This window comes from Peromyscus maniculatus, chromosome 2 (genome assembly GCF_049852395.1).
Source record: "Peromyscus maniculatus bairdii isolate BWxNUB_F1_BW_parent chromosome 2, HU_Pman_BW_mat_3.1, whole genome shotgun sequence".
Classification (NCBI taxonomy): Eukaryota; Metazoa; Chordata; class Mammalia; order Rodentia; family Cricetidae; genus Peromyscus; species Peromyscus maniculatus.
Genome location: NC_134853.1, coordinates 60,130,937 through 60,153,227, shown reverse-complemented (window position 1 = coordinate 60,153,227; position 22,291 = coordinate 60,130,937). Strand labels below are relative to the sequence as shown.

The 22,291-nt window shown below is 42.4% G+C and overlaps 1 protein-coding gene across 2 annotated transcripts; it reads left to right on the top strand.

Moving 5' to 3' along the window:
* The first annotated feature begins 2,125 nt into the window (after window positions 1-2,125).
* On the top strand, window positions 2,126-22,111 carry C2H6orf163 (chromosome 2 C6orf163 homolog). 2 transcript variants are annotated; one of them, XM_006975345.4, is made up of 5 exons: window positions 2,126-3,053; window positions 6,465-6,559; window positions 7,294-7,401; window positions 12,943-13,145; window positions 21,611-22,111. In XM_006975345.4, the coding sequence occupies exons 1-5, from the start codon at window positions 2,906-2,908 to the stop codon at window positions 22,041-22,043; spliced, it is 987 nt and encodes a 328-aa protein (XP_006975407.1). In that variant the 5' UTR covers window positions 2,126-2,905; the 3' UTR covers window positions 22,044-22,111. The 2 variants fall into 2 exon arrangements, with proteins under 2 accessions (XP_006975407.1, XP_042126901.2); XM_042270967.2 differs by lacking the exon at window positions 2,126-3,053 and adding an exon at window positions 3,232-3,385.
* Window positions 22,112-22,291: the final 180 nt, after the last annotated feature.

Here is a 22,291-nt window from a genome sequence, read left to right as displayed (position 1 = left end):
AACCAAGCTACAGTCTGTAACCAGAGAGGTTAGGTATAGAGGAAGGGACTAGAGGGGACACATGGATCTTCCTAGGAAGGGGAGATAGACGTTATGGGTAGAAGGGGTGTTGGTGGGGGAATGAAAGGATCAGGTGGGGATGAGGAGGTAATATTGGGGAGAGAAAGCTATATTGGAGTTGTGATATGGAAACCTAGTGTCGTGGAAACTTTCTAAAATATATAAAGGCCATCTAATGAAGTCTCCAAATAATGGGGGAGATATCTTGTCACCAAATGAAGCTTCTAATACAGGGCTGGGTTACATCCAATTGAGTTATTGGCCAAAGGGGTCTTAATGGAAATTCCCAAACAACCCAGGCTTTTGCTAAGACTATAGGGTTGCTCTCCACAAACTGACAGCAAGGCCCCACTGCTTAAGACAACACCTACACAACTCAGTGAACATGGAGAGATCAGGCTGGTGCCTACATAGAACCTTCATCCCTGTGTTCCAGTGTCTTTGGTACGGGAAGGTACTCTGCAGGCCACCAAAAGAGAAATGAAAACTCCAAGCCATCCACAAACCCTTTGGTTTACAATGCTGTTCTGCTTGCAAAATACACTAGGGCAATGGTTGTACAAAGCTTGTGAGAGTAACCAGGCAATGTCTGATTTGACTTAAGACCCACTTCAGGAGATGCAACCTATACCTGACACTGTGTAGGTAACCAAGAACTAGAGACTGGGTATCCCAGAGACCTAGGGTAAAAGCTAATACTACTGATCTTAAAAAAAAAAAAAGAAAGAAAAGAAAAGAAAGAAAAGTATCAACAATGACTCCTAATGATGTTCTGCTATACTCAAAGATCAGTGCTGCGCTCAGCCATCATCAGAGAAGCTTCTTCCTGCAGCAGATGGGAGCAAATACAGAGACCCACAGCCAGACACTGGGCAGAGAGAGAGAGAGACCTTGGAACACATCATTTTTTTAAATTTTATTTAAAAAAATTATATATATTGAGATGGGGTTTCTCTGTGTAACAGTCCTGGCTGTCCTGGAACTCTCTTTGTAGACCAGGCTGGCCTTGATTGAACTCACAGACATCTGCTTCCCTCTGTCTCCTGAGTGCTGGGATTAAAGGTGTGCACCTGACTGGAACACACAGCTCTGAATGGGATGCCTCTATCAAATTCCTCCCCAAAGAGCTCAGGGAAGGCCAAGGAAGAGGAGGCAGAAAGATTGTAAGAGCCAGAGGGGATTGAGGACGCCAGGAGAACAAGGCTCATATGAACTCACAGTGATAGGGCCAACAGGCCCTCTGCATCTATATTATAGCTTTCAGTTTAGTATTTTTATGGGATTTCTGAGCATGTGAATGAGTGAGTCTCTGATTCTTGTGCCTGCTCTTGGGACTCTTTTCCTTCTGTTGGGTTGCCTTGTTCAACTTCAATGTCATGGTTTGTGTTTTATCTTGTATTCTATTTTGTCATGTTTGTTGTTTTCTCTTGGAGGTTCCCCTCCCTGCCTCCTGCTTGCACTTTAAGGTGTGAGTTCCCATTTCTTGCCACCACGCCTTTATTCCACTGTCATGGACTCAACCCTCTGCAACCATAAGCCGAATTGAATACTTTCTTTTGTACGTTTCCTTGGTCATGGTGGGTTTTTTTTTTTTGGTGTGTGTGTGGGGGGTTGTTATTTTTTATTTTATTTTATTTTATTGGTTTTTTGAGACAGGGTTTCTCTGTGTAGCTTTGGTGCCTGTCCTGGATCTCGCTCTGTAGCCTAGACTGGCCTCAAACTCACAAAGATCCATGGGCCTCTGCCTCCTGAGTGTTGGGGTTAAAGGCATGTGTCACTGCTGCCCAGTGGTCATGGTATTTTATCACAGCAATAGAAACATAACAAAGATGCCCTCCTAAATCTGAAAATCAGGCTTGGTGATTTTGAATACAGACATAATGGAAGTAAATTTTCAGATAGAATCCCACTGTATTTCCCAGTTTTATTGCCACACCACATTTATAATAAGTTGAAAATGATTTGGAAACTGCCTCTACTGTCCCTTAGTTAAGAATTAATTCTTTAACAAAAGCATGCTTCAAACAGAATGCGGTCAGCTGACTAATGCTCCCTCCCATAGCCATCTATGATCCTGACGGCTGGTCCGTGTGAATATATGCTAAAGGGACCTTGCAGCTCTGATCACATTTAGGATCTTGAGATTACGGGACCTTCTTGGCTCATGTGGGGATGCCTGGTATAGACACAGGGGTCCACAGAGAGAGGCAAAAGATGAGAGGAGGGAGCAGCTCCTCCACAGAAGCAGAGGCCGAGAGTCTTAGGAAGATGGCCTTTAAAGCTGGAAAAGACAGGAAACAGAGTCTCCCCAAAGCCTCTTCAAGGAACCAGCCCTCCCAGCATCTTTATTTTAGCCCTAAAATCATTTTGGATTCTGACTTCCAGAAGTTCAATAGGACAAATTTATGTTGTAGGGAAGTCATGAAGATCGTGTTCACTTGTTAGAGCAGCAAGAGGAAACTCAGGGAAATGAGTAGCAGCCATTTCTGCTGCCAGTTGTCATTATTTCAAGTTGCTTTTATGAGCAAAGCTTGTCTTACCTAGCAACAGTTGTTAAGTAAGTTGACAACTTAGTGCTAGACACTCGGAGAGAGAAACTACTTATCTCCTCCCAAATCCAGTGTCCATAGCTTCTATGGCAGAGGCTGTTAGCACCATTCCTTAGACGTATAGCCACTGCCTAGTCATGATGAATTGTTTAGTCCTTACCAGCCTCTAGCAGAATCTTAAAACCCTGACCCTCTTCCAGCTTTCCTAGATTTCTAGCTTCTCTTGAAACTACCATTTTTTTCTGATCCTGATATTATTTTAACTGTAAGCAGTAAAAGGAATCAGAAATTTAACTATGATCAGAAATCCAGATTATACTAATTTTGTTTGCTGTGCTGTTTGCCATAAAATAATCCCACCAGCCCCTTTCGGAGAAACCTTCAAACGGATCCATGAATACAAGCCATTTAAGACACGCTTTTACACTCACAAAGATATACTGAGTAAGTGATTTTACTCTTTTTGGGGGTGGGGGTGGGAAATCTTTTGAGACAAGGTTTCTCTGTGTTGCCCTAGCTGTCCTGGAACTTGCTTTGTAGACCAGGCTGGCCTCAAACTCACAGAGATCTGCCTGCCTCTGTCTCCCGACTGCTGGGATTAAAGGCGCCACTATGCCCGGCAGTGATTTTATTATTTTCATTTGTTATAGCATAGACTAGCATTGTGTGTCATTCTCAGCTCCCTCCTGTTCGAGGTTACTTGCCTCTGTGGGAATTCCGTCATGAAATGATAGTGTGTTGGAATGCAGCCGCTCTACTTAACAGTTTTGTGCGTGGTAAAGAGTTTTCAGCCTCTCAATATGTTTCTTATTGTGAATAGGAACATTAATGTGTATCTTTTAAATTGTTTTGAAGCTTTGCTGAAATGTTGTACCTGTTTAACACCTAAAACATCATAGTAAATGTGTGATTTTTCTAACTTTGCCTGTACTTGGGGACTTTTCATACATATAGGAGAGAAAATATCTAAATACCCCATAAATGAGTGGAAAAAACCTAGCCTTTACTTTGTAGCTAGTGACAAAAGCAGATACATATAAATAATATAGGAATATTTATCACATATACATATATATAGTATATAAGCAAATGAATTATAATTCATATTTCCATTCCTCACTTACACCCAGAAAATTTTCTATCTAATCCTAGATTTTATGTATATTTTCTAAGGACTCTTCAAATATTTTTCCTGTCTTCTTTACCATGAATGTGGTAAGCTTATGGTTACTTGATTTCACTCCTAATTTACTAAAAGAGAAGTTAGAGAGCTGAACTAAAAGGCAGGAGAAATAAAATTAGAGACATCCTCTAAAACATCAGTTTCCAAACTGATTTTAACTTCCAGCACATTGTTGGTATGGATTACTAATTATAATCTCTAAAATAATTTTTAGACCCATTCTGTAATGATTTGATGATATACTTTAATAGTTCCTTATACTTTATAGGATATATGAATCTAAACCGTAAGCAGACAAATGTATGTAGAAGTCAGTATTTTATACTCACCTACCTGTATTTGTCATTAAGTTATTATAAGTCAAAAGAGCCAGAATTCTGCCTTCTGGGTAAGTAAACTCAAAAAAATACCATATTTCCCAGGACAGTGATTCTCTGTTGCTATCACAACCCCAGGACCAGGCCTCACCATGTACATTTTCTTATTACACCTTTAAAACACTCTCTGTTTTGGAATAGTTTGATTCATAGGTTGCAAAAAGGGATCAAAGAGTTCGCATGGACCCCATCTTTTCCCACTGGTTTCTTTTGCAATCTTGGTACATTGTCAAAACTGGGAAGTTAGCATAATAAGAACAATGCTCTTAACTCACTTACATACCTTATACATTCTTTCCTCCCTTAGAAGTGCAGTTTTGTGAAATGTATCACATGTATATTCATGTAATCATCACCACAAAGAAACTTCTTTGTGCTATCCAGTAACAGTCAGTCATACTTTTCAAAATTCTGGCAGCCATCAGTCTATTTCTCTGTCTTTATAATTTTATCACATAAAAATGCTACCAAACAAAGTTATACACTGTGTGGCCCTTTGATGCTGGCTTGTTTTCATCTGCACAGTAGTTTCTAGACTCGTTGAAGCGGTTTTTATTAATAGTGTTTCCTTTCTCAGCATGTATGTTTTCAGAAAGTTCTGTAGATGTCTTCTGCGGTTGAGAACAACAAATACAATGATATTTAAACATTAAAAAGGATAATAGCACTCAACATTTGTGACCCATTTTTATGAATGTAATGAATTTATACAATACTGAGATTATATGCATCCATCTCTACCACAGTATTTACTGCTTTATGTTTTAAGACTCATTAATGGGGGGGGGGTCACTGGAGAGATGGCTCAGCAGTTAAGAGCACTTGCTGCTCTTCCAGAGGGCCCAACTTCAGTTCCCAGCACCCACATCAACTGTTTGTAACTACAGGGAATCCAATGTCTCTGGTCCCTGGGAGTACTTGAACATACTCACATACAGATACACACACCTGCTCACAAATTTAAAGTAATAAAAATAAGTCTATTAAAAAGCAAACTAATAAATTTTATAAAGATTCATTAATGATCTAATGGTAAAGTTTTATTCCAAAAACATCTTTCAGCTGTAGGTGATGGAAACAACTTTGAACAGAACCCATAAAGTGGAATTTTGTGATGTAATTTCTTGGTCCTTTCAACAAAAAAAACTGAAGGTTATTAGGATTTTAGTCTACCATGCTCACACTCGGTGAATGGGCTGAGCTGGCACTGCAGTCCTGCCTACTCAGCATCCAGAAAAGGATATGGATACAAATGGTTCTAACATGTATTAACCCGAGTTCAGAAATCCCGGAGGAAAAGAAGCTATTTTCTCTTTACACTCTTACACACACACACACACACACACACACACACACACACACACACACACACACACACAAACCATAAAACAAACAAACAAAAACTAGGGAAGAGTGTGGTCAGGCTTGACTCTGTGCCTGATTCCAGACTAGCTTCTATAAGAAAGAAAGGCCAAGCAATCTGGATGATGCCATTGGCAGCCTTACCACACCACTCAAGTTGAGGGAGCTCTTGAGAGAAGTGGGGCTGTTACCACAGCAGATGTTGAGCAAATGCACACATGATTGCCAAGCTATAACAGTTTAAGGGCCACCTCAGGGGAGGATGTGCAAACCCTGAGGCTATACCAAAGGGTTCAGTTCTTAGCTCCAGGTCCAGCATTGTGTGTCTCTCTACCTTCTCTAGAGTTACACTTTGAGTGGAGAAGGTATTATGGGATGTTATGTGGAAGTCCAGTTAGATCCGTAACAGAGTAATAGTAAGCTAGAAACCTAACTCACTCCACAGCTGACAGAGTGAAACTGACCAACACTGATGAAAGCCATAGACATGATGTATTAAAGGAAGCACCTGTCAGAGGCAAGGAGGGAGACGAAGAATGTGCCAGTGCCCTGTGGATCCACATTCTGTCCGGAGTGTGCCACACCTTGCAGGGCATTTGTTTGCATTGCCTACTGTTTAGACTGGGTGTATGCAAAGATAACTGACTGTTTAGGCCCGAGTGATGAGTTCCCTCTTAATCAGTTAGTGGAGAACTTACTCTTCCAATGGATATCATCAAAGAAGAAAGTGTAGGCTGAGGATACATCTGAGTGGAAAGGAGCATGCTTAGCATGATGGGTTCAGTCCTTAGTGCCAAAAATAATTAAAATGATTGACATCACCTAATAGGATGTGTCTCCTAGATGGCTCACATAAGTAATTAGCTGATGATAGAAAGGAAAGCCAGGCAACAGTCTACAGAGATCTGTAATAATTTTTCTCCAAATACACAGATATTGGGGCAAGTATTCTGAACCAAGAAGAGCAGCTTCAACAGGCTGCACTCAAGGAAAGCATTGCAAAAGCAGAAGCTAGAGTGTGGCAGCAGGTAAAGGCTCAGACATTACCCTACACCACGCCTCTGCGGTTTCCTCACTCTGGATTCCTCTAAAACTGTAAATCCAGAAGAGCAAGCAAGAGCTAGCCCACACAGTTCTGACCAACTTTGGGTTCTTGAGCATGCTCTCTGCCCTTTGCATTCTTGGCTTCATCTGTAAGGAGCCAGTAATAATGACTCCATCACTTTCTGTCTCCACCTCCCTAGTGCTGGGATTAAAGGTGTGAGATCCCAAAGGCAGGGATCAAAGGTGTGAGCCACCACTGTCAGGTTCTGTTCCTCTTTTAGACTGGATCAGTCTTGTGTAGCCCAGGGTAGCCTTGAACTCACAGAGATCCACCTGCCTCTGCCTCCTGAGTGCTGGGATTAAAGGTGTGTGCCACCACTGCCTGGCCTGTATGGCTGACTAGTGGCTTAGCTCCGCACTCTGCTGTTCAGGCAAGCTTTATTGGTTAGATCACAAACATAATATCACTACACCTGCCTTTAATAATTCCGAAGACAGCAAAGGTAGCCCAGGGCTCAGTGTGTTATGTGTGTCTAGCTAAGGCAGCCAGGGCTCTGTGGGAAGCAGGAGTAGGCACAGTGCCGTTAGGGACCCCAGGGTGGCTGCTCCTTTTCATTGAGCATGAAGACCTAATAATTTACCAACTTCTTGAGTAATGACCAGCTTTTCTGTGCGTTCCCTGAAATATTAATAGATAAATGGACCTTTTCTTTCAAAGGCTGCTGAACTCCAAAAACAAGCAGTGGAAAAAGCACTCGACGATGCAAATGACAGGCACAAATTTGAAATTCAGTTGCTGGAAGAACAACATCAAAAAGACTTAAAGGTTCTCTTTATGATGACTCGCTCATTGTCTTTTCTAAAGCGTTTAACTTGGTAAAGACAGGGTGTTTATGTTAGTTGACATGGGGAGAAGGGGTGGGATGGTTAGAAAAGTTCAGGTTAGTATTTCATAAAGGTTGGGAGGAAACCATGGCGATTCAGAAGACACAGGCTTCTGTCATAGCCTTTCATAGCACGGATCACCATTATAATTAAATAACTGATTATATGACTAGCTGTTTAGTGTCAGGCTTCCCGGCATGACAGCAGCCTCCATACGGACAGTCTGAACTGCCTTTTCTGAACTGCCAAGAGAGACATATTAGCCAGCCCTGAAGTGTTCCCAGCAGGCCGATGGTCACAAGATAAGAGGACCTCTTTTTTTGTTGTTTGTTTTAATTTTTCACTGTGATGTGTATTCATTGTACATGACAATGTGCTACATGACATTCCAGTGTGTACACATATATGTGTGTATCATATGTATACCTGTAAGTATATGTTGGGAATATCACCTCAAACCTTCCTCTCCATTCTCACCCTGCCCAGAAGTTCCCTTTGTTTCTCTGGATAATTTTTCTTCTACTTTTATACTATACGTACATACATGATTTTATGTATAAAATCTAGGAACCACATACTGGAAGAAGCATGAGATTTCTTTCTGAGACTGGCTTAATTCATAACTTCCTCTAGCTGCATCCATTTTCTTGAAAACAACAACAAACTCCATTGTGTATACATACCACATTTTCCATATCCTCCTTCTGTTGTTAGATAGTAAGGCTGGCTAAGAGGAACTTTCTAACTTGCAAGCTGGTCAAGGTTCCCAGCAGAGGGGATACCCTGCTTAGTTCAATATCTCTGTCACAAAACGTGTTCAGAGGGCCAGAATACAGAACTATCTTCACAAGGGGGAGACAGAGGAGGACTAAATACATGTGTGTGATACATGGGCGGAGGCTACAGGCAAGCGACAGAGACTGTAATAATGTGATGGGTGAGCGGCTTAGGGTGTGGGCCGACACATTCATGGTTTCTACACGGAGCACCTAGCATATGCCAGTGTGCACCAACTGAGATTAAATGGACTGCCCTTGACCTCAGAGGATCAATAGGAAAGAGAGCAATGCCCCACAGTTCCTGCCTCACTGTAGGATAATCTCTGCTGGGCCCAGCAGCCCACTCCAGCCAGGTTTGGCCGGGTTGCTAATGGGAGTCGGCTGTGTCAGCAGCCACTGCCCAACCTCAGAGCAAATAAGGAAACAGGAGTCAACGTGCCCATGAGGAAAACAAGCCAAGAACTCCAGAGCACGAAGCAACATTAGATCACTTTATTGTACCCTTTGTTTTTTTATTAAATAAGCCAAGTGCTAAAGACATTTAGAGATATTAACATTCAAACTATTTTATTGTTTAAAACTAGAGATTTAGTCAGGCGGTGGTGGTGCACGCCTTTAATCCCAGCACTTGGGAGGCAGAGGCAGGCAGATCTCTGTGAGTTCAAGGCCAGCCTGGTCTACAGAGTGCGTTCCAGAACAGGCTCCAAAGCTACACAGAGAAACCCTGTCTCGAAAAACCAAACCAAACCAAACAAATCCAATCCAAACCAAACCAAAACAAACAAAACAAACAACAAAAAAACAAAAAAAACAAAAAAAAAAAACAAAACAAAAACTAGAGATTTAAGAGACAAAGCCTTCTGCAGTTAAAAACCATTTCTAAACAACCAGTATTTTTTTCTGTAACTATTTTTAAAATTTACCACTTGAAGCCATTCTGGAAACAGTCTTAAAGTTAGATTCTGTTGTTTCTTCCCCCACCCTTTTGATTTTGGGGTGTGTGTGTGTGTGTGTGTGTGTGTGTGTGTGTGTGTGTGTGTGATGCATATGAGTGTGCAGGTGTGCATGCCCAAGCATGCATGTAGAGGCCAGAGGAGGACTTCAGAGTATTTCTCCCCCCTTTAAAAATAAATTTGTGTGTGTGTGTGTGTGTGTGTGTGTGTGCACGTGTGCACAATGTGTATGTGTAGAGATTAGAGAGCAACTACTAGAGTCATTTCTCTCCTTTCAACCATGTGGGGCCCAGGGATTGAACTCACGTAGTCAAGCTTGGTGGCAAGCTTCTTTGCCCACTCAGCTATATTGCAGACCCCAGGGTGTCTTTCTTTGTTGCTTTATTGCCTTTAATCAGGGTCCCTCTCACTGGTCTGTAAACTCACTGATTTGGCTAGACTGGCTCGCCCAGTGATATTCCAGGACCCCTCTGTCTCTGTCCCCCAATCCTGGGGTTACAGGTATGGACAGTCGTGCCCTAGCTCTTTGTGTGGATGCTGGGATTCAAACTCAGGCCCTCATGCCTGCATGACAAGCGCTTTCCTCTCCTCTAAGCCACCCCCCCAGCTCCTGATTGTGGTTTTGAAACAGGGTCTCACTAGGTAGACTGGCCTCAAACTCATGATAATCCTCTTGCCTTCTGAGTGCTAGGATGTGCTACTACACCCAATTTCATCCTACTCTTGATGTAGCCAAAATGAGAAATTGAAAACCTTTCTCTTGGCCTGGAGAGATGGCTCAGAAGTTAAGAGCACTGACTGCTCTTTCGGAGGTCCTGAGTTCAATTCCCAGCAACCACATGGTGGCTCACAACTGGATCTGATGCTCTCTTCTGGTGTGCAGACGTACATGCAGACAAAACACCCATATACATAAAATATATGAATAAATCTTTTTAAAAGAAAAGAAAATCTTTTCTTGAAGACATTGGATTCTAACAATTTTTTTCAGTGTGGGGGACTGAACTCAGGGCTTCACTTCTGCTAGGGCAAATGCTCTGTCACTGACCTATACACCCACTTCTTCTAATAAATCATTTATCATTGAGATGGTTTTTCTGAGAAGCTGAAAGTGAGTGCATCTCCCTTGACACTTACAGTTCTCTTGCTCTGTTGCCTCCTCTGAGGGCTCTGCTGAATGTTAAAGGAGCTGGCTCCCTCCCTCGGGCTCTCAGAAAGGACGCTAAAGGGGGCTGAGCAAAATTCAAGCAGAACAACTCAGGGTGGCTTTAGTGCTTTACACCCTGGGTAAGATTTCACTCAAAAATGAGATTCTGCACCTCTAAAAAAGGAGGGAAGGTGAGGAGGGAAGGAAGAAGAGAGGGAGGAAGGCCAGACCCATGTACTAGCTTATAAAATTGTGACATTGTCTAAAAAGAAGAGAAGTTAATGAGTTTCTTGAAAGACTGTCATCTCAGCCAGTGATGAAGGGAACTGACACTTGAGAACTCTTGTCTGCATCTCTAGTTCTGTCTCTAACTTGCTGTGTGAAGTAACTTAATTCCTTTAGGTTCTCTTGACAGCCTTGAAGTAGATAAAAATTTGCCTTTTAATGAAGATTTTGAAAGTTCAGGACATATTTAATTGTTCTTCATTCCTTGAATATGATTCTGATACAATACTCATTATGCAATGACAAAGAATACATATCAAATATCAAATTGTAAATATGAATGCTGCCCTTGATCCTGTCCATTGTACAGTGAGTCCTCTGAGGACGGGGGTCCAAGCATTCTTGTGTTTGTAGTATCTTGACCCAGCAGAGTACTGGCACACCATGGAGTTAGTAGGCATTTCCAAAATGGTGACAGGTTTTTCCTTTAGGTCCTTTTGTGAGACTTCTCCACAAACAATGGTTTGACAGTTGCTCTCTTTCTCTACTTGGTTGAAAATACTCCACATGTCATCCTACCCTAGGGCAGTGGAGCTCCTGTACCCTCAATGAATGAGGAAGGGTAGCGACCCTAATGATGAGGAATGTGGAGCATCAGTAGGGACTGGAGTGATGTGCCTGTTTCCTTCCTGGGCCTCAGGTTCCCTTCATGGTATTTATCTATGCCATTTTTCAGCATCACATCTTGTATTTACATGTATAAAATGATACTGTGACAATCAATAAAAACATGTAGTTGGAGCTATAGGCCCAATGATAACCTAGCATCTGTGAAACCCTAGGTTTGGCCACCAGCACTGAAAAAGAAAAGAAAATTAAAAGATTAAAAGCAGCCAAAAACATATGTTTTTGTTCACATGTTCACAGCAGCATTATTTGTAATAGCCAGAACCTGAAAACAACCTAGATGCCCTTCAACTGAAGAATGCATAAATAAAATGTGGTACATATACACAATGGAGTACTACTCAGCAGAGAAAAACAATGACATCATGAGGTTTGCAGGCAAATGGATGGATCTAGAAAAAAATCATCCTGAGTGAGGTAACCCAGACTCAGAAAGTCAAACATGGTATGTACTCACTCACAGGTGGATACTAGATGTAAAACAAGACTGCTACTCAAAACTCCAGGGAGGCTACCTAGAAAAGAGGACCCTAAGAAAGACACAGGGATTGCCCAATGACAGAGAAATGGATGAGATCTACATGAGCAAACTGGACGTGAGGGGGGTGATAAAGGGCAAGGGTTGAGGGAAAGAGAGCTTAGGGGAGCAGGAGATCCCAGCTGGATCTGGATCAAGAACAGAGAGGGAGAACAAGGAAAAAGAGACCATGATAAATGAAGACCACATGGGAATAGGAAGAAGCAAAGTGCTAGAGAGGTCCACAGAAATCCACAAAGATACCTCCACAATAGACTACTGGCAATGGTCAAGGGAAAGCCTGAACTGACCTACTTTGGTGATTGGATGGCCAAACACCCTAACTGCCGTGCTAGAACTCTCATCCAGTGACTGATGGAAGCAGAGATCCATGGCCAAGCCCCAGGTGGAGCTCCGGGAGTCCAATTGGAGAGAGAGAGCAGCGGGGGGTGGGGGGGGTGGGGAGTTGTATGAGTGAGAAATGTTGAGACCACGATTGGAAAAAGAACAGGGACAAATAGCCAAACGAATGGAAACACATGAACTATGAACCAATAGCTGAGGAGCCCCCAACTAGATCAGGCCCTCTGGATAAGTGAGACAGTTGATTAGCTTGAATGGTTTGGGAGGCCCCCAGGCAGTGGGACCAGGACCTGTCCTTAGTGCATGAGCTGGCTGTTTGGAACCTGGGGCCTATACAGGGACACTTGGCTCAGCCTGGGTGAAGGGAGGAGGGGACTGGACCTGCCTGGACTGAATCTACCAGGCTGAGCTGAATCCCCAGGGGAGTCCTTGCCCTGGAGGAGATGGGAATGGGAGGTGGGCTGGGGGGAGGGTAGGGAAGGGGGCATGGGAGGAGGGAGGACGGGAATCCGTGGCTGATATGTAAAATTAAATTAAATTATAAAATAAAAAAAAGCAGCCAAAAAACTTTAACCATACCCCTCTAACCTATTTTCATTTTGCACACTGCCTTTCAATGTGATCATATATATTATATATATAATTTAAATGAAAAATTTCCATATAATTCACAGCTACTTTTAAATTGCCTATTTAACAGGTTCCATTATATCAGATAAATAAAACTTTGATGGATCTAGCCTCTACTATTTATTTTAAGGTATCAAGCCTGTAATATCTAAATCAAGTTTTCCCATTCCTTTTCTTTAAGGCTGTAGAAGAGAAAACCAAGATAGAAATGTTTCAAAACATGGATGAGGAACTGAAGAGAGAGAACTCCGCTGCAGAACAACGGATGGTCCACAGAATCCAGAGGATTATGATGGAGTGCCACAGAGAAAAGATAGCGGCTGTGAAGAAAGCCAGGGAAGAAGAAAGAGAGATTGCCCTGAAAGCTGTTCAGGAACAGAGAAGGTAGGCCAGAGAACCCGAGCATCTGCTCAGTTACAATCCACCTAGAGAAAGAAATATGGTTAAGATGTCTAAGTGAATACTGCCCAGATTTTCCAGGTTCTGTTGTGAGATATCTCGAACACTGGAATGAACAAAAGTAGGAGACAGGAGAGGGAGAGTCAGGAGTCCAGGGCTCATTGGATATAAGAGAATACCATGTTTCCAGATGTTGAGTCGCCTGCCCAAGACCCCCAGGCTGTGACAGTCGAACCAAGATGGAGTCTTCCTGTTTGGCCTCCAAGTCTGGGTTTGTCCCTTTTGGTTTTTTGCCGCTTTACTTCAGTTTGTCTAGTTGTGTATAGTTGACAGGTAAAATCTTAAAGACAAATCTCTGCCAGAGCTAAAGAAAGAAAGAAAGCAGGCTGGAGAGCTGTGGCGCTCAGGTTACCTCTCTCCTGCCTCGAGGATGTCTTTGTGAACAGAGCGCGTTTGCTTAGAGAATGAGCTGTGGTCTAGCAGGGTGGAGGTCGGGACCCTTCTCCCTGCCCCCACCTCTCCTTCTGCGGAGCTCTGGCTCTTCTTCCGGAGTCTCTTGGTTCACTCCTCACACACGGGCAGTCTCCTGTACCCTCCCTGTCCATTGTTTGTTCCCTCCTGCTTCTCCTCTGTGAGGCAGTTAATATCAGTTGTTTTTTTCCCCAATATCCATCTTTTATTGTCAAGATTAGAGAACTGCCATGACTGTTAGTTAAATCTACCCAAATAGAATGTCCGTTTTGGTCACTCATGGTTCCCAAATGTCCCGAAGAGAGCCTGGGCCATGGGAAGCATTTGTTCACATTAAAACACGGTTCCTATCTCAGAGAGAATAGGCAAAAGTTTGTTCAAGAGCGAAACATGAGTTACCTGGGCCTAGAAAGAAGATTCAGGTTATCTCCAACTCCGTGGCTCCAGGTTCGTGCATGTGTTTGTGTGTTCACATGTATGTTTGTATTTATGTGTGTATGTTCACACTGTGTGCATGCATAGAGAGGTCAGAGGACAAACTCGGGTGTTGTTCCCCAGGCACGACCCAAACCCTCTTTGTCCCCCATGAGACAGGGCTCACGCTGGGCTAGATTCTGGCACATAATGTAGGCTTGTAACACAAATCTTAAAAGTTCCTCTTGGGGGTTGGGGATTTAGCTCAGTGGTAGAGTGCTTGCCTAGAAAGCGCAAGGCCCTGGGTTCAGGCCTCAGCTCTGAAAAAAAAAAAAAAAGTTCCTGTTAATAAAATCAAACCTGGAGCCACTGGAAGCCTCTGAGTCCTCATCCCGAATGGATCTCAGCTGAACTGCTACTCAAAAGCCTAAAAGCTTAACCAGCTTAGTTCCTGGTTTTCATGCCTTATATACCTTTTTGCTTTCTGCCATTACTCCTTGGGATTAAAGGCTCATTTTCTGGGATTAAAGGCATGAGTCACCATGCCTGGCTGTTTCCAGTGCGGCTTTGAACTCACAGAGATCCAGAGGGATTTCTGCCTCTGGAATGCTAGGGTTAAAGGTGAGCGTGCCACCATTTTCTGGCCTCTATCTAGTGGCTGTTCTGTCTCTGACCCCAGATAAGTTTATTAGGGTGCACAATATATTGGGGAACACAATATCACCACATAGGCTAGTCTGGCTGGCTAGTGAGTCCCAAGATCCACCTGTCTCGGCCTCTGCAGATCACAAGCATGCATCACCATGCTAGGTAGTTGTGGTTGTTGTTGTTTTTTAACATGGGCTTTGGGAATCAAACTCAGGTCCTCATGCTTGCCCGACAAGCACTTTATTGATTGAGCAGTCTCCACAACCTCTTGTGAAGTTCTTATGCCAACAGAACAAAGGGCTATAAATCAGAGCATCTTGAAATACATCGGCGGAAACTGAGTAGGGAGGGGTGTCACAGAAAAGGAAGTCTCTATTGTGACTTCAGGTGTGACCTGATGACATTATTTGTCTTTGGGTTGGTGGAAGTTAAGGAGTCCTTTTGTCCATTACAAAAAGAATTTACCCGATAATCCACAAGGATGCTAGGTCAAACACAGAAATATGCAATAGTGACTATTTGGGAGGTTAAACGTAGCCTGAGGTAATATGGCTCTGGACCTGTAACATCCGATTTTCCACATCACTGAAGTTTTAGTCAGTCCATCAATCAGTCTTGTAGAATGCCTAATACAGATCCAGATTGTTCTATGGAACAAGATCATTCATTCTTTGTTGATTTTATTTATTATTTTCTTGGGGTAGTAGGGTTTGAACCTAGAGCTTTTTGCATGGTTGGTAGGTACTCTAGAATTGAGCTACATCCCTAGCCCTTGTAAACTGCTGAACAAATGCTACAAAATTATTCTGATCAGCTAAATTATGCAGGGTACCAGATCTTATCTCTAGGTATTACTAAATTCCAGGCTTCTTTAGATACTTGCAGAAACTAATTTGTGGAGAGAGACATAATTAAAATTCTGCTAAAGAATTTATTTGGCTACTGTGGTGATTTATACTATATTATAACGTGATAGAATCTAGGGACACCTTGTATATAAAGTTCTGGGAGTGCCTGAGAGGGTTTGTAGGTTGGGCTAGTTGAGGTGGGAAGACTCACCTCAGATGTGGGCTGGAGATTCTAGAATGCATAGAAAGAAGAATGCCTGCTGAGCATCCTCAGTCTCTGTTTCCTGATTGGATGCAATGTGGCTCTGCTGCCATGCCATCCTCTCCATGATGGACCACACCCAACGCTGTAGGCAAAAATAAAACCTTGCTTTCTCAGGTTGCTTGGGTCAGGTGTTTTGTTGCAGCAACAGGAAAATTAACTAGTCAGAGAGTCAATACGAAGGAGCGAGACAGTTGCTGTGATAGACCTGACCGTGCGGTTCTTAGGCCTTTGGAACTGGTTTGTAGGATTTAGGGTAGAAAACTCCTTCACTGCTGTAACCAGAGCTTAGTGGGCTGTTCCGGTGGGAAGAACATAATGGCAACAGAAATGCAGATAGTGGAGCCAATGCTGTTTCAGAGCAGAACAAGAGCTCTGTCAGGAAGTGGGCTAGAGACCCTTCATGTGATACCTGCAGATTTCCTAACCTCTTTACACCTGAGTAGTAATTCCATTGTTCATAGATATCATATACACCACATTTTTATCTACTCATCGGTTGAGGGACATCTGCTTTGATTCCATTTCCCAGCTATCCCACAATGATCATGGATGAACATGTATCTCTGTAGTGCAGTATAAAATCTTTCCGGTATATGCCCAGGAAGGGTGTGTAGTAGTTCACCTCCAGACTGATTTACTTAGAGGCTGTACTATAACTTACTCTCTTACCAACAGCATGTAAGGGCTCTCTTGCTCCCACATCTACTCTAGTGTTTGTTGTTTATACTTCTGATGATGGCCATTCTGACTGAGCTGAGGTGGAATCTTAAAGTGGTTTTGATCTGCATTTCCCTGATAGCTAAGGGTATAGAACACATTTTTACCCATCTCTAATGGCAATAACCAGTGCACACGGACCCTTTATATATTTCTCAAATCTCTTCCTGGGGGGAGATAGGCCTAGTGGAAGATGCTTATAACCTAGCCCTCAGAAGCTGAGGCAGGATGAACAGGAGTTCCTACCAGCTTGTGGTTTGTAATAAGATGTAGCCCACCAGACACAAGTGGAGTTTGTCTCAGACATGTAAGTAAACTAGCTAGTTACCATTTGAGGGAGAGTCTATCATCTTGCATATCTTCAGATTAAGTTCTGAGTCATGGGGAGAGACTGAATGAACTATGAAAGGTCATCTGAAGAGGAAGTGGTAGGGACTGAATCAAACCTTGGCCTGTTTTCTATTTGCAATTTTCCATTATGCTAACCTGTTCTACAGGAAGTCATTAGAGTTACTGAGTGAGGTTTTTCCACTTCACCTGAACTTACCAAGTGTCTTCTGAATCAGTGGATTTGAAACTGAAGCTCTGGTAGAAAGAAATTAAGACCTTTCCTTAATATTAGATGAAGTCACCGGAGCATGACTTCCCCATCTGAGCACAGTACTGGTACAAATAACACACAGGGACCAAAAGACTTGAAAAGATCAAGTAAAGTGGGGCCGGTTATGTAGTAAGGCCGGCTTCTGGAGGAAGTTGTCTTGTGGTGGTCTTGAGGAGAGAATCTGATTTTGGAGAGAGACATGAGAATGAAAACAGAATGAGTGAAAACATGAAAGTCTCTTGTAAATGAGACATGGCCAGTGGAAGGTTTGAGTCTTACTGAACCCCAAAATGCAAGTGTGCTACAGAAGGCTGGCCTCTGGATATTCCCTCCACACCCTTGTTTATATAATGCCTCCAACCCCAACTCCAGCAGAAATTTCCTCTTTCTTCTCCCTCTCTCAGTTTTTCAAGACAGGATTTCTCTGTGATAGCCTTGGCTATCCTGGAACTTGCTTTGTAGACCAGGCTGGCCTCGAACTCACAGAAATCTGCTTGCCTCTGCCTCCTGAGTGCGGGGATTAAAGGCGTGTGCCACCACTGCCTGGCGAAAGGCATGGATTCTCTTAAGCTTTTGTTATTCACAAACCTAGCTATTATAAATTTTGGTATTATCTGCAACAACAAAATGTGTTAATGAGAACTACGTTTGTATAACCCATATATGTATTCACATGTATTGCCTGCCCATTGTATGCACACCAGCCATGTCATATAGAACAGATCCAAAGATAAAAGGGCCACAGCCTCCCTGCTTGTGTCCCAACCAGTGTTTGGCTTCAATTCCAGAACTTCAAGTAAACCATCAGAATTTAGAGATACCTAGAGCTGAGGTCAAAAGGCACAGATTTCAAAGGATCCAAAATTCAAGCTCTGAATTGGCCTGAGAGAAATTGGAAAGATATATAGAAAAATGCCAGATTTTTGCTGGGAGATTTTGCCATCAGGGTATTTGGAAAGGAGGCGGATACCTGGGATAGACTTTATTAGTTCAGTGTACCTATTAAGGTTAATGATGGGGACTTTCTGGTTCACTCAGGAAGCACATCTTCCTCTTTGGAGATATTGGATGGGGTCATGGAAAGTTCTTTCCAGCTTTGAAGCATTATTCTAATTCTTTTTTAATAAAAATTCAGGAGTCAGATGTTGGGGTCAAAGCCTGAAAGATTAGAGAAGCAGAGAAACTTCTCGTCCTTCCTACCTGCTCCGTTCCTTCCTCCAAACAAAGAGCCAGATCCCTTTCTGCCCCGCCTTACTACTTCCTGTCAAATCTGTCCTCAGTCTTCCAAAACCTCTGTGGTTAATTTTGGTCAACTAGTAGCTAACTCCATCCTCTGACTCCAGGCAAGCTTTATTTGTTAGAACATGCTCAAAATATCACACAAGCCAGCTTTTCTACCCTAGGCCCTCGAGGCCTCGGTCCCAGCCTCACTAAGAACCCATTGGTTTAATAAAACACCGGGCTACGTCCCGAGGATGTGTATGAGTATGAATTCAAACCTCCCTACAGCATGGCTACTGTTACCGACGCCTCCATTCTCCTTTCCAGCTTCTAGATTCAGAGGCCAGGTCTGGTTCCCCCTTGGCAGGGTTGCCTGTATCCCAACAGTCCTAGCAGTTGGGGCTTTGTGTTGTTTCCTGGGTTTGTTCTTTTCTGTCTTGATTCCTATCTCTGTCCTTCGTCTGTCCCTAGTTCACACCCTCTTTGTACCCCAGAAGGTTGCAGAAGGATACAGGGTGGTCTCTCGGACTCACCGCACCAAGGTTTAGCTTTCTTACTGTTACCAGAATACTATTCTTAAATGTTGTTTTCATCCTGTTATCTTAACCGACGATACATTTTATAGGGACCCCTTATGAGATTGAAGCAAGTAGTGGCTAACATCAGCCACTCCCGTGCTTCCTCAATTACGTGTGTGACACCGAACAATGGTTCTAATCGTTCTTGCTGAACCTCACATCCCTTACCTATCACAAGAGAATAATAACAGTGTAAGTCAAAATAGCAACAGGCCTCAGTGGTTCCTCGGCAAATTAGATGAGCATCCGTGTAAAATGCTTAGACTAGTCCCGAGGACACAGTAAGCGCTAAGCAGTAACCCTTGCTGCTAATAGTGGCTGTAACCCAGCTGTGGTAACTAGAGATAAATGACGTTCCATCAGCGTTAGGGAAGTCTCTCAGGTTTGAAGTCAGGCTGAAGGAACTAGGAAAAGGAAGAGAATTTCAACTTTGAAGGTGGATTTTAGACAACAGCATGAGGTAAGGCTTGAAAAGGTTTCATTTGTGTTGGAGGCACCAGGAAGGAAGGAGATGGGGAGGATTTTCATTTCAAATCATCAGTATTTTAACCCAACATTTGTAGGTATTTTGTTCTTCAGACATCTTACTCAAACTAGGTTAATTCCAGAAGTCCATGCAGTGCATCACACTGACTGAGAACATTGCCCTGGACTCAGACTGCCTGGGCCATGGTGCTGATGGTACCACCATCACTTATAGGTGAGCTCTGACCAATTACTTAACTGCTCAGAGCCATAGTGTCCTCATCTTGAACCGGGCATAATCTTGGATTGACTCTACTGAATTTCAGGAGTTGCTGATTAATATATACACGAAAGCCTGTCAGCTTGCTTGGCACGTGGTAACAGTTCAATAGGATTAGCTGCTATAAAGTACCATTTATAGTCTATCTGTCTACATATCTGTATGTATCCATGTATAAACACACACACACACACACACACACACACACACACACACACACACACACACACACACATATATAATGCAAGCAACCAGAGGTCAGATCATTGAGCAGCATGGTCTGAGAACCCTCAGGGCCCCGACTCTTTGACAGGGAAGAGGCAAATCCATGAAGTCAAAACTCATTTTTTTTGACAAGAAGACATTGTTATTTCTTTTTTTCTCTCTTTCTCTAATGAGTGTTATATTCTTTCAAGAGTTTTAATATGTAGGATATCACAATATATTTGAATAACATGAAAAACCAGCTTTGTTTTAAACCACACATAAAAGAATTTTGCAAATGAATGTAAAATTATGCCAGTCTTTAAACCAAATATTATATTTTATTTTGGGAAATATTTTTCATAAAAATATTTGTGTTAAAATATAATTGACTTATTGTTATTTTGCATTAATTGATAAATGTTTTTTAAAAATGTCTGTCTTTTAGCCTCTAATTCTGTTAATCCCAGCACTCCAAAGGCAGAGGCAGGAGGATCTTTGTGAGTTCGAGGCCAGCCTGGTCTACAGAGCGAGATCCAGGAAAGGCACAAAGCTACACAGAGAAACCCTGTCTTGAAAACAAAAACAAAAACAAAAAACAAGCAAAACAAAACAAAAAACCTCATAGAAACTATTTTTGGGTGTTACTCAGTATTTTGAGTGTAAAAGGATTTTGGTCCTATGATCAGATAATCTATAATTAAATATAGCTCAGTTTAAATCAAGATTAAACCTAAAGCTAATCTATGAGTATAAAGTTTGCATCCGTCTATCCTAAAGATGAGCAACGAGGATTTGGTGGCTTAGGCCTATAATCTCAGCACCCAGCACTTAGGAGGTGGACCACGAGTTGGAGGTTAGGATCAGGGAGTTTGCTGTGAGATTGTCTCTAGCAGTGTCAGAAGCTACGCCTGTAAAGGCCTACCGATATGGCTGCCTAAACTTGAATCAAACAAGGGCAGCAGTGATAGGCAGGCATGTCAAAGTGGAAGGGGAAGCCCAGGAGGCCTCAGGTCTACACGGAGAACTGGAGGCAGCAAAGGAACGCTGAGGTGGGAGAATGGTCTTCCCCGGGGAAGAGCACAGATGGCTATCCAACACCAAACAGTGAGCTGAAACGGGCATACAGGTTAGCATTATCCATATCGAGCAGGTTATATTTAGGACTATGTATGTGCATATATAAATGCATATATGCATGTAACAACAGCTAATGAAAAAGAGGACATAATCTGGACATCAAAAAGAGAGCAAGAAGTGGTATATGGAAGGATTCAAAGGGAGAAAAGGGAATGGAGAAATGATGTAATTATATTATCATCTCAAAAATAAAAGAGTTGAAGGTCAGCATGAATCACATAGTTGATTCAAGTTCACTCAAAGCAACAAAAGTCAAACATTAATGATACTGTCTCAAAGAAATAAACCAACAAAAAGGAGCTGAATTGATAAGAAATTTAGGGGTCTCTTCATTTATCTCTTTCTGGCCAAAGTAAACTCAGATCCCGATTGCTGCCACTGGGCATCATACTAGTGACTTTGCCCCAGCCCATGGCAGAGAAATTGATGGGCAGCCTCTGAGAACAATTTTTAGGTTGATTATTGATAGCTAATATATTCCGAAAGCTCATGTATGCCAGGTTTCTCGAGTTGGTGACTCTTCTGTGATTAATGATAAATTCATTGTGTTTTTAGTGGCTAGTCAGTCTAATTTGTAAATCTGTATGATCTTTTGCAGCAAGGCCATGGAGGAATTTGTGAGTACTGGTGTAACGGCTATTAAAGACCAGAAGACAAGCTTGGGCCAGTTGATCAAAGCAAAGGAGCATGAAATGAACGCCTACTATGGCCTGGCTCAGAGGCAGAAGCAAGAGGAAGTGCAGGAAGTGCTCCAGGAAGCAGAGAAAACGCACCAGGCCAACCTTGACAATGTGATGGACAAGCTCGTCAACACCCAGGGGGAGCTGGTGTCTGTGGCAAGGCAGCTGGGAATCATGACAAACTGGAAAGATTTCCTGGAGGAGGAATTACAGGAGACCAGGGCAGCATTTCAGAAGTACATCAATTACACCTTCCCCAAGCTCTCCCCAGGACATGCCGACTTCATTCTGCCGGAAAGAAAGAAAACACCTTCCCATCTTCCTCAGGACAATACAAAGAATACTAACTAGACATCAGCTGACATGTCACCCCAAAAGACAGCGTTCCAAAGCTGAATAAATATACTCAATACCACTTACTGATATTTGTTCAGAGTACTATTTGGCTGTAAGAATTTTTAATTGACTTTTTAAATTATCATAGAAGTTATGGATTTCTGTTTTTTCTATTTTTTGTTATTTTCTTTTTAATTTATTTATTTTTATTTTGTGTGCATTGGTTTTTGTTTCGTTTTTAAGATTTATTTATTTATTATGTG

Bases quoted from the DNA above. Each gene is read 5' to 3' on its own strand.
- C2H6orf163 (XM_006975345.4), top strand. From the start codon at position 2,906: ATGATCAGAAATCCAGATTATACTAATTTTGTTTGCTGTGCTGTTTGC. The intron at 6,560-7,293 runs GTAAAGGCTCAG...TTTCTTTCAAAG, and splicing joins AAGCTAGAGTGTGGCAGCAG to GCTGCTGAACTCCAAAAACA. The intron at 13,146-21,610 runs GTAGGCCAGAGA...GATCTTTTGCAG, and splicing joins GCTGTTCAGGAACAGAGAAG to CAAGGCCATGGAGGAATTTG.